At 38.3% G+C, this 12,372-nt stretch overlaps 1 protein-coding gene across 2 annotated transcripts in view; it reads left to right on the forward strand.

Moving 5' to 3' along the window:
* Positions 1 to 4,365: 4,365 nt before the first annotated feature.
* The window catches only part of atp11b (ATPase phospholipid transporting 11B), a 58,074-nt gene continuing 50,067 nt past the window's right edge, over positions 4,366 to 12,372 (forward strand). For both annotated transcript variants that reach the window (XM_065955608.1, XM_020653438.3), the window contains exons 1-2: positions 4,366 to 4,646; positions 11,489 to 11,605. In XM_065955608.1, coding sequence (XP_065811680.1) covers positions 4,620 to 4,646; positions 11,489 to 11,605 — 144 coding nt within the window. In that variant the 5' untranslated portion in view covers positions 4,366 to 4,619. The remainder of the gene's footprint in view (positions 4,647 to 11,488; positions 11,606 to 12,372) is intronic.

Here is a 12,372-nt window from a genome sequence, read left to right on the forward strand (position 1 = left end):
AGTCCAGGAGGCAGACAGACACCCTCTCTACTTTTAAGAGTAAGCTTCAAACTCTATCAAATTTGATAAAGCTTATAGTAATGGCTGGTGCAGAATGACCTTGAACCCTCCCCTGTAGTTTCACTGTTATAGACTTAATATGCTCAGGGACTCAATGCATTAAGCTCCTGTCTCCACTTGTATGGATTCATGTCCCATCACTGCATGAAACTTGTGTCTTCTTTGTAGTTTTTGTGCTATAGTCTTAGTGTCGCGTGCAGCCTCCTGCTGCCGTTATGACTCATAATTATCTGTCATGTGTTTATAATGAGTATCATGACAAGGATTGCTTACATTTGATATACTAATTAACCGTATTGTTTTTGCAGTCTCTGTCTCTTTGGCCCATGAAGATGGCTGACTACAGGTAAGTTGAGTCCTGCTCAGGTTCCTGCCTGGTAAACTGACTTTTTTTCTCTGCCACTGGTTGCCATTGCTTGCTCACTGTCGAATTAAGTCAGGTCCTTTTGTAATTTTACAAGAAGAACAATCTTCTATATGTAAAGTTTCATTATAAGTTCTTGATTTGGGACTGCATGGATAGAAATGTATCGATTGTATGATTTAAAAAAACTGAAAAACCTTTGTAAAGTTAGCTATGATGTTTCATTTCATTTCATTTCATTTATTATACAGGAAAGTTTAAAAGTAACATTAAGTTATAGTTTAACGGGCCTGACTCAGTTTAAAAAAAACTTGTTTTCCAGCAGGTTCTTGTTCTGCAGAACATGAAACATAAACCACCAGTCATGACACATCAAGACAAACACATTTAAAGGACATTAGCATGAGCTAGGCAAATACAGACAAATAGAAACAAACAGTACAGATACTGCGAACAATACTTGAACAACACATGAACAATTAATGAGTGCAGGTGTAAGTGTGGAGAAGGTGTTGTTTGTTTGTATTTCTGAAATATGAGGTAGATGGTAAAGATGTTGTAATTTACATAAACTCCAAACTGAAGGCTAATGTGTTGTTTTCTTAAGTACACATTTGTAAATAGGACAAGTTTGCTCAGGTTCAAACACAACTTAATACTTTAATCTCAGTGTTGTAATTCTGGGAGATTACTTAGGTTAACAGGGAGGGGTTTTTCTTAGTCCCTGTTTTTAAAAGTTAAAATTTTGAGTTACGATTTCACAAACATGCACAAACTCTCATGTGCCACTAGGTCCAATCCAGCTGTGTGGGTGGGGGGGGGGGAGAGATTTCCCAGATGTTGCTGTCACTGCTGCGTTATGTAAGCGAGTGTAACGGGGAGATTACCCTTACAGTCACATGGGGCAGGACCGCCGGGCTCAGCACTCACACACAAACACAGACAGATAGTGGATTACCCAAAGAGAGAGTTGCAGGGTAAAGCTGTCTTTTTTAAGATGAGCTTGTGACATTTCTGCTTGTGCTGGACATGGTGGGACAAAAAAAAAAAAAAACACACACACACAAAAAGGCACGTGGTTATTGTATGTGATGGATGAGTGGCAAAGTCAGTACCTTACTCTGCTGACTCCTAGAGTATAAAGCTGTTTAAATCCTGGAAATAAATGGGTTTGAAGCGTGTGGCTGAGCCTCACTGTTTTGTTTTTTTATACTGGCCTATTAAAGTGCTATCATGATGAAGTGGTTTGAGTTATGAGTTCAGTCCCACAAGAACCTTAAGGTCCAATGCAAAAACATGCAAATACATTTGTATGTTTCCCTTTTTCAAACAGGAGCTTTCAGGAGGGAGAGGAAATCCAACTTCACTGCCGGGCAGCTGCAGCTATTCTGCTCCATAAATAGCTGCTGGAACACATTGATTACAGACGATCATTATCATTTGCCATTTGCTTCTCCCGTCAATGGGGAAAGGAACATCAAGTCAGTGTCTTCATTCATACACAGCATATTGAATCCATTTCTGAAAAGCGCACAGTGCAGAAAAGCTTTCAAGATACTTAGTCGGATTTCAAAGGTTTGAGCATTTCTCATCCTTCCTGTGTGACGTCATATATTGTCTGTGCTTTAGCGACTGATTGGGATGTACTGCAATGAAGTCTCAGAGGAGGTGGTGGATTCATCGCAGGGAGGGAGCCACTTATGCAAGGATGACCTCACTTTTTGTGAGATGTCTTACAAGGGAGATGCTGGAAATGAGAAGCATCGCTGAGAGGTTTAGAAAAGGGGAAGGATGCCAAGGAAAAAAAAAAGTCCATGGAGGTCTTAATGTTTCTATCTTTAATCTAAAAAGTAGCCCGGAAAATGAGAGTACTTGAATGAGCAAGGGACAGTGAGTGAATACAAAAAAGGACCAGTGTTTTTGCTAATGCACAGCGAGGAATTGCCCGAGGAGATGAGAAACTAATTCCCTCTGGCTGGCTTAAGATATCTATAACAGCACTTGGAGTAAGCAAATCCAGTTGAAGTCTCCACCCTGTTGGCAAAGAGAATTCTCCCGTTTAAAAACTGCCTAGTAGGCAGTCTAGAGATATGACTCAGAGCCCTGCATTATTACTTTTTGGTGTATATTGTATTAGCACTTTGCAAAGCTGTGAACACTGCATCACTGCAATATATACAAAAAAGCAATACATGATGTTAATCACTGAATAATGAAACCTAAGTTTAGCAAAAAGTATGCTTTCATCCTTTCCTTAGATACACTCAGTAACTATACGTGACAACTCATCTTCTAAAAACAGTCATCACAAAATGACTGATGCCAACTACACAGATGACCAACAGCATGAAATGTGGCCCTTTCTATTCAAAACTCCATAGACGTTTGAAACTGACTCAGCATGAGAAAACAGCCCTAAAGTGAAGCTTGAAAAGGGAAATCAGACATTATTCATTTTATTGTGGAGACCCCAGGGCTGTGGGGTAGGCTATGTGCCAATTGAATATATTACAGCATTGCTCTAAGTTTACATAAATATATTTTGTACACACATTTTAGACTGATTCAATATAGGACTTTTTATTTTATTGAATTTAAACTGATTCTTACAGCTTCATGAGAATTATATCATAAAGAGTGTGTTTTTTCCCTCCACAAATGTTTGAACATAGAATGTTTCTTAAAGGTGCACTATGAGTTTTTATTTAGAGAAATATGAAGGTTGGAGAAGTGTACAGATTCTGTGGTATAAGTTCATAACTCTATACGCAAATTGTCCTCAGAGGAACATTTGTTCCCTGTAACACTGTTTGAAGATAAAATGGTTTGTGGGAAGTTATGGTGGGGGGGGCCCGGCAACAGTGAAAGCATAACTCTCCTGGTAGCTTTTTAGCTCCATTTTTTCCATGGAATGAAGTTTATGTTTTAAGTTCAGAAAATATAGCACAGAATTGTTTCACTTCTCCAATTTTCAAATTTCACTACCAAATCTACACAGTGCACCTTTAATGACATGGTGCATTTCAATAACACAGGGACTGGAATAAAAACAAAGATATGGGAAAAGGAGAACTCCACCTATCAAAAACAGCATAAAATAACAACAAATATAATCGATCATTATTATTAAAGATATAAACAATATAGTCTATCTATTTTCAAATAAAATGTGTGCAGGATCCTATCATCTATATATCTATCTTTTGCACTATCTGCCTTTTAAACATTGCTGTACATATATAAACAACACAACTTCAGATATATTTTTATATTCCGGTCTAATTATAGACTTTTTTTCCTTACTGTTTATAGATTCTTGTTTAAATTACACATATATTTTTATCCCTGCACGGGTTATGTACATTTCTTGTATAAGTCTATTTTTTAATTGCACAGTTTAAGTTTGATTCATCTAGGGGGATTCTTTAAATCTTTTTTTTTCAGGTTAATATATATGTATGGGAGGGGGGGGGGGGGCGTTGGTTTTGTGGTTTCATTTGTAACAAATGTCTCATGTCATGTCTTTGTAACCTGCTACTGGATGCTTTGAATATCTATCTATCTATCTATCTATCTATCTATCTATCTATCTATCTATCTATCTATCTAGCTGTTATTATCATATAAAATGTGTGCAGGACTGCAGATATTTCCTAAGGAGAGAACCAAGTTTGCAGTTTTGAAATTTGAATATTCTGAATATCCTATCATCTATCTATCTATCATTTGCACTATCTGCTTTTTAAACATTGCTGTACATATGTATGTATGTATATGTTTGTTATTTGTGGAAGCAGACAGGCAGGGGGCGTTGAGAGGCCGCTGGAGAGAGTCTGTGTCTGCACTCTGTGTGTGTGTGTGTGCGTGCGTGCGTGCGTGTGTGCGTGTGTGTGTGCGTGCGTGCGTGTGTGTGTGTGTGAGGGGGAAACAGAGCAGAGATGTAGCGCAGCTCTCCGTTTTCAGCCGTCTGTCACTTTTTTTTTTTACCGGTGGGGGATTATATGTTTGACATCACCGCGGAATGAGACAAAGAACGGATTTATATTTTTTTGCACACTTAACACTTGACGAACGTGTCGCGTAAATGCGACCGAGAGGAACTACCTTTTCGGGGGGAACATTTATGCTTCGGGACGGTTTTGTCGGAGTAGCTAGTCGCTAGCTGCTGGGCTAAGCTGGCTACTTCGAAGCGAGGATGCTTCGGTGGATACGACAACAGCTGGTAAAACTGCTCTTCTACACCTTCTTACACACCTGTTCCCCCGCAGTCACACAGGATATGAGCCACTTAATCACCCCGGAAACATGCATTAACTTTATTTTCATTAAATTGAGCAAAAAACAGCCTTTCCCAATTAGCTGTTGTGGACAAACATTGTTGCCTTGAATTGATGACAGTCAGGTGTAGGTTAGTGTTAGCTTCCTTTAACCAGCTGACAAAGGGTCAGGTAAATAACACAGATAGGTCAAACATGTTTAAACTAGTTGTTCGGAAGTTTAACCACAGTTTAATCCTTTCCCAGTGTGAAACTTTAATTGGGAGTTAACCAACTCTACGCTTACTGTCAAGTTGTATAACCTGCCTCAGTGTGTCTAATTTTAACTTTCGAGTCTTGTTTTTGACCTGTTAATCTGTAGACAAAATGTAATGTTAAATCTATTTAGGCCATTGCATATTCATGGAGTGCAATACTGTTTGTGCTGTAGCCTAGTCACCTGTTGTTTGCCTGCAAACATGGCTGCGTGTTGACGCATTATTAGGCAAAGGTGTGAAAGTAGTAAGACCAGGTAAGCGAGCTTGTGATTCCTCCCTAAATCCAGATTGCGGAGTTTAGTTTGCAAGTTTAAGTTTGAATCTTACATGAGCATGCAAGACTTAATGATTCGTGTTTGCAATAACGTGTGGAAATTACATTTTTTTTTATGTCGGAAGAACTGGCATTGACTCGAGAAGGAAGAGGGGGGTGTGTTCGGATATGAAAGAGGGGGCACGCCCATGTGGATGCGTGAATGAATGAATGAATGGATGGGTGGGTGCACATAATGCATTAGTCACAGTTTTTTAAACAGTGGATGACACCAACACCACAGAGTTAAATGCAATGTAAAGGTGTGTTTCTAAGCTCCCATTGCCTCATCTCTGCCCTGACAAAACAAAAAAAAGTCGTCTTTCTACTTTTAAAGGTTGATCCTTCACTGGTGTTACAGCACCACAGAGAGTTTGACTCCTTTTTTTTATTTTATTGAATTGTAACTAATTCTTACAGCTTTATGTGAGTTATATCATAAAGAGTGTTTTTTCCCCTCCACATATGTTTTGCACATGATAAGAATGTTTCTTAAAGGTGCACTATGGAGTTTTTTAGAGAAATGTAAAAGTTGGAGAAGTGTACAGATTCTGTGGTATAAGTTCATAACTCTGTACACAAACTGTCCTCAGAGGAATATTTGTTCCCTGTAACACTGTTTGAAGATAAAATGCTACTGGGGAAGTTATGGTGGGGGGCCCCGGCAACAGTGAAAGCGTAACTCTCCTGGTAGCTTTTTTAGCTCCAAACAGTGTTCAAGGGACCCATTTTTTTTTCCTTGTAATGAAGTTTATGTATTTAGTTCAGAAAATATAGCATAGAATTGTTTCACTTCTTCAACTTTCATATTTCACTATACCAAATCTACATAGTGCACCTTTAATGACATGGTGCATTTGCACACATGCGGCAGTAGCTCGGTCTGTAGGGACTTGTGTTGGGAATCAGAGGGTCGCCATTGCCTCATTTCTGCCCAGACAAAAAGTCGTCTTTCTACTTTTAAAGGTTGATCCTCCACTGGTGGTAGAGCACCACAGAGAGTTTGACTCCTTTAAAAAAGGGCGGCCTGCTTAATCTAATTTGAGATAGCTAAATCTGTTTGACCCATCCCATATAAGTGACCTGTCTAGTTAATTAAAAGTGTAATTAAATTGGAAAAGTGTGCGGGGAGGCATTTGTCTGACCCTGTTTATCAGCTGGAAGGCAAAACAGTAATGTTGTTGCTTATCTGTTTCTTTCATGTGACACTGGGTCACATTAAAGGGACGAAATAAGGCGGAGGTGAGAGAGGACTAACTTAACAGTCACACAAACTTTAGTGTCAAGACTTCCTTTATCAGCAGTGTGGACATCATGCAAGTTGCTGCAGTTACATCACAAAGCGCCGTACTGTAATCGCAGGACAAGCAGCTGAGGAACTTGAAAAATGCACAAACATCTTGTTCTGTCAGTAGAACATGCAACATTTTATGCCCTCTTGTAGTTCCCATTGGGTTATTCAAAATGTCAGTGTTTAAATATTATTGCAGAGCAGAACAAGTTTCTGTATTGATTTACCACTAGGTCGTTGCACTCATAGTACTGAAGTCAACCTAAATGTTCTGTACATCTTAGACGTGTGATTTATTGCTTAACCACCGCCACTAAAACTACAGATATAACATTCCCCTTTAAAAAGTATTATTAGATATAGTATAACAGCCTTTCTCTTCACTTTGATTTACCAAAGGTGGCTTTTGCAGCTTTAGAGTTTTGCTACAGCATGGTTTGTTTCAGCAGATGTAGGACTTTGGGTGTTGATTTAACACTCAGAGTGTTTTCAACAACGACGTTGTTGCACCTTCATTATCAAGCAACTAAAATGTTATTCTGACAAAACATTTCACTAGAGTTTGTTAAATATCACGTAATGTATTCTCTGTAACTCAATCATACCATCCAGAGTCTCTGCACGTTTTATATCACAGTGGAATTAAAAGAATCTGAAGCTGCATGTTGAAAGAAGAGGTAAAACATAAACAAAACAATATTTTTAATCTTAGCTTGTTCAGCTAAGGGAATATGCTACAGTTTTATAGCTTCATTGAAAATCCCTTTGCGCACATCACTGCAGCAAGTTTATACATTCACAGAAAACATTTGATAATTAATTATACATGGCCTCTTGAGTAAGTCTCTCATAATGTTTAGCTCTACCTCAGGTCCTTCATTTTATCCAACAAGTTAGATATTCACTTGGCATGCCTGCAGTCATGTTAGTATTGCTGTTGTCATCAGTTATACCATCAAAAGCAGCATGTGCAGCACATGACTACAGTGTGTTGCTCTCTCACTCAGTCTTTCCCTCTGTATGTTAAACCCTCTCTGAATCTCTGATTAGTTCATCCCATTTGATTAAAGGCCTCTTAGTCTATATTACGATTTGCCTCGGTTGTGATGCATTAGTCTGTCCCCTCCAACCACTGTTCAGGGCAATGATTCCCCCCCAAGGCACTTTGGGATTTGTAGGCTTTATGGGGGGAGTAATTACCTGTCTGCCTAAAAATAGATGGGGGGCAAAGAAGACCAAAAAAGTCTGATAACAGTTGCACAGAGTTGTACAAGAAAGCCACATGGAAGTTGTTGCTATACTGTCAATTTAAAAAAAAATATACATTTCAATACTGCCAGAAAAACAAGAATGAGGCCTGTTTTTTTTTTTGTTGTAGATTATGACCAATGTGGCGATTCAAAAAAGGCCTCAAAAATATGCAATATACATTACACTCCATCATCTGAAAGCTTTTAAATCATTCCCATCTAGATTGCTCTGTTTCAACCAGAAAAAAAATAATGAAGGAATTAAAAAGATGGCATCTGCCTGGATTCACCTCATTGGTTTAATTAATATAAGATTAATATCCCTTAATATGTTCCTATCTGTCAGCCAAGTATGATATCAGCTCTATTCAGTTTTCAGACTTTTCTATTCAGTCTGCATTTTCCAATTTAAGACAGTGCCAATCAACTAAATGCAGGTTAGGTCTGCAGCTCATGTTACTCCTGTTCCTTTAAAGCTTTAGGCCTTTGAAGAACATCTGTCTGTCTAAATACAACAGTAATAACCTACATTTAAAACATGTACACACAAACAGAGAGGAAAAGCCTACAATAGGTACACTGTTTAGTCTTCAATAACTAAGAGTAATGCAGGAATTGGGACTTGTTGGTTGCTGCAGTATATTGCAGATATCTTCATTTTGTGAACAAGTAAAATGGGGAACAATCAAAATGGCTCAAAGAGTGCCACCAAAAGCAGCAGGTAGCATAACTTGATCTGACATCTGCCTCGGCTTCTCTGCCTCCTCCATGTTCTTGCCTGCGAGGAAACGCAGCACCATGACTGCATTGACGATTGCTTACTCTATTCAGGCTTACTTGACCTTTGGCAGCAAAACCTCCAGATTCCACCTTATTACTTTGTTTTTAGTACGTTATCTAATCGTTTTTTTCTGGCATGAACTTCCATTTATAGGAGACTAGATTTGTTTGGCTGTTGGAAACTTTATTTTTAATCACATATCCCACGTGGCAATATAGACTGTAGACAAAGTAGAGGTTTTAAAGCTAGCAAATGAGATATTTTTTAAAGTGACCATTGGTTTTGTTTGGCAACTGTTTAACTTTTGCAGTCATCTTTCATTGTATGTTCACTTGGTTGTTCCAAAAGGTGAACCAGAAACTCTCCAAGCAGAATCTTTTTCTATCTTGAATGTCTCGTTAGTCATCGACTCAAGCATTGACAACCTAAAGCTGCATTTCAGTGCTTTCGGAAAAGTTGGGTAATCTACATCCCTCAATTTTCCAAGGCTACATGTTTGTTTCTGTTAGTCTTAGCAGTTAAGTAGACATTCAACCACCAGTTGATTTAACTTAAGCTACTGGGTGGAAAGATGTTAATGATTAAGCAACTTAACTGATGACTGATGCACGACAAACTCTTCAGATTGTCTGAAAAACTAGATGGAGAAACGTTCTCGTCCAATGTTTTTTTTTTTTTTTACATTAGTCATGAAAAGGTGTAGAAGTAAGACTTTTACTGACCTCGATTGCAAAGTTAGTGCAATCCATCTTCAGGGATGTATGAGCTTGTTGGTCAATGCCAGTGACTCAACAATTCTTTTCAAAGCTGTGGGTATTTCTGACTTACAAAACGTATGACTGCAATTACCATTTCATATCGGGTGCAAATTCTGTATTACTTAATGTCTGTTTTAAAGTAACTGACAGTAGTTGAGATGAGATGAGATGAGATTCAACTTTATTGTCATTACACATATACAAGTTAGAGTAACGAAATGAGGTTTGGCATCTCACCAGAAGTGCAAATAAGCAGAAAGTGCAAGAGTCTGTGCTATGTACAGTAATTACAAAATTTACAGATGTAGACTAAAAAAAGTGAATTATTAGGTATATATGGATGGCTGGATTAAAGGGATGCTATAAATATAAATAAATGCTATAAATATAAGTGTATTCTTAGTTGCATTGCAAGTTGTTTTCCCACAGAAGCAAAAACTAGGTTAGCTAGCAAAAATAGGTCCATGAACAACGTTGCTTAAAAAAGTTTTCATGGCTTGACATTACACCTGTTTTGTTTAAATACTCAAAAGTAGTATCAAAACTACATAATTTGTTTCTTTTTATCCCTGTTAATATCAGATTTTCTAGAATTTTATAATGGTTCTGTAAATACTGTGCAGCTATCAATGCAGTATACAAGCGTGTCTGTGTAATGGTGGGCGGTGAGAGCTAGCATGGAGGGGGGGCGGCTCTTCTGTCAAGCCTCTGCAGAAGAGTTGTGGGACAGGCAGTCAGTAAACATCAAAATTAGGCTGTTTTCTAAAAGTCTAAACAGAAACATAGGAATGAAACTTAAGTCCAGATCAGAGATTAAGTCAGTACTTAAAAGTACCCCCTGCTGTGAGGCGGTAGTGGAAAACACATGTCATCAAGATGTGACTGTGCACGTCATGGCTTAACCAGTCTCTCGTGAGTCGGTGGAAAAACCCTATTAGAGCCTGATGTTGTTACAAGACAAGCATAGAGACGTTTCAAATGTTCTGTCTTTAAAACTGTTTGAGTTTTTTTTATTCCTTAAAGTGGATCAATGTCTTCATGTTTGGATTCATGATGACACAGTGAACACTGTTTGCACAAAGTGAACAAAATCCAGATATTAATTTGAATTTAGTAAATTGCCGTAACCATGAAAAATCAACGTAAAAAAACCAAGTCTTTTTACTGTCTTTCTTTGCTATCTTTTTCTGGCTGTCTTACTTTTTCTTAGATTTATACTTCAATGACCTCGGGGTAAAAGCTCATTACATTTTCAGATGATATTACTTTGTAAAAAATGTCAATAGGACAACAGATACGCAGACTGCAGTTGCCTTCAATTTGGTGTAAGCTGTGGATCTTTTTAACAAAACAATAAGAAAGCAGCAGCAGACGGAGAGCTAAATAAAGTAAAACAGAGAGGCAGTAATAGTTTACATGTGTCCCTGAACAGAGGTGAATGTGTGTGAGAGCAAGTGACGTGGCCCGGATACATTCCTCTGTGTGTGTGTGTGTGTGTGTGTGTGTGTGTGTGTGTTTGGGTGTGTGTGTGTGTGTGTGCGTGTGGGTGGGTGTGTGCTGGTCTGACGTCATGTATCCTTTGCAATGGATTGTAAGCCCTTGCTTTTGCCTTCTTAGTGTTACAGTTGTGCAGGGTGTTTACCAGAAGAACACTATGTGAGGAATGAATAGGAAGTAGAGATTGTGAAGCCAACTTGTAGGAAATAGCGTGATGAAATGTGTCTTGTCTCCACATGAGTGGATTACAATTAAACATGAGTTGATTATATTAATAACCTTTATTTATTCACCAGTGATGTGATTGTGACATTTTTTTTTCCACATTTTTGACATTCAGAAATGTCTTTAATAACACTGATGAAAATACACAGATTTAAATTTATATGAAGAAAAGCTCAAGTGCGTTTTTATACAATTCTCAGATGTCATGGTTCCTCTTTACAACTCAAGCAGACAACTTTACATGCTTCAGTTCACTTGATTTCTGTGTTTAGGGTTAAAAGAGTTTGTCGAGGGTTTTGTCCAGTGAGAAATATGTGTGTGATGTTATTTACCTGTTGATGTTTTCCTTAATTGAGTCCTTTTTTTTTGTCCTATCCCTCTCCCTTCTCATTTTTCTTCCCTTCCCTTCCCTCAGGGCTTTGACCCTCCCCATCAGAGTGACACCAGGACGGTTTATGTAGCAAATCGTTTTCCCGAGCATGGCCACTACGTACCACAACGCTTTGCTGACAACAGAATCATCTCCTCCAAGGTACCAAATGTTATCAAAGCATCAATATGTGGTTAATGGTTGTTTATCTGCCTCTCTGAATTCATGCTTGTTGTCTGTTTTTGTATTTATTAATACTCCTGTGGAGGCGACTTAATGTGCTCATCACTGGAGTCCAAAACAAATGTCTCTAATGTGGATATTAAAGTGTATCATATTGTATCTTAGTGGAATTCGTCCTACGTTGTTATCAGTACAGGTTTCATCTTTGTCAGGACTGGGCAGCTTCTCTGTATTTTTACGATACTTAAAATGATATGTGTCCTCACGAGTTTCCAAAAATCATTTTGGAACTTAAGCCAGAAGAACAAAACAGTTCAACAGAGGCCGTTGACATGCAAGCTGACATTTAGCATGAGCATGTGAAGCAGTGGCAACCATGGCAGAAAAAAAAATGGCATTTCCTGTGTTAAAAAAGTAATCATGAGCCTACTCATGATTACTGTGGGGCTACTGTGAGGCTGATCAGAACTGGATAAAATCAGACAACAACTTTTGTGTTGTTGAGAGGATTAGTGGGTCACTGGTAAGACTGAATGAACAAAAGGACATTCATCCTAAAAGGCTGCTGTCTGCTGCCCGTAGAGATGACTGTCATTGATTAGCCAGGCGGTTACATGATCGACAGAAGAGTAAAGTCACATGGTGCGTCATGCATTTTAAGACATACTTTTAAGGAGACAATAACAAATTGGATAAAAAACCAAGTTGTTTATGACTTAAAAGCAGGCTGTGAAGAGCCTTTTAAA

The sequence above is a fragment of the Labrus bergylta genome, chromosome 6, assembly GCF_963930695.1.
Source record: "Labrus bergylta chromosome 6, fLabBer1.1, whole genome shotgun sequence".
Lineage (NCBI taxonomy): Eukaryota > Metazoa > Chordata > Actinopteri > Labriformes > Labridae > Labrus > Labrus bergylta.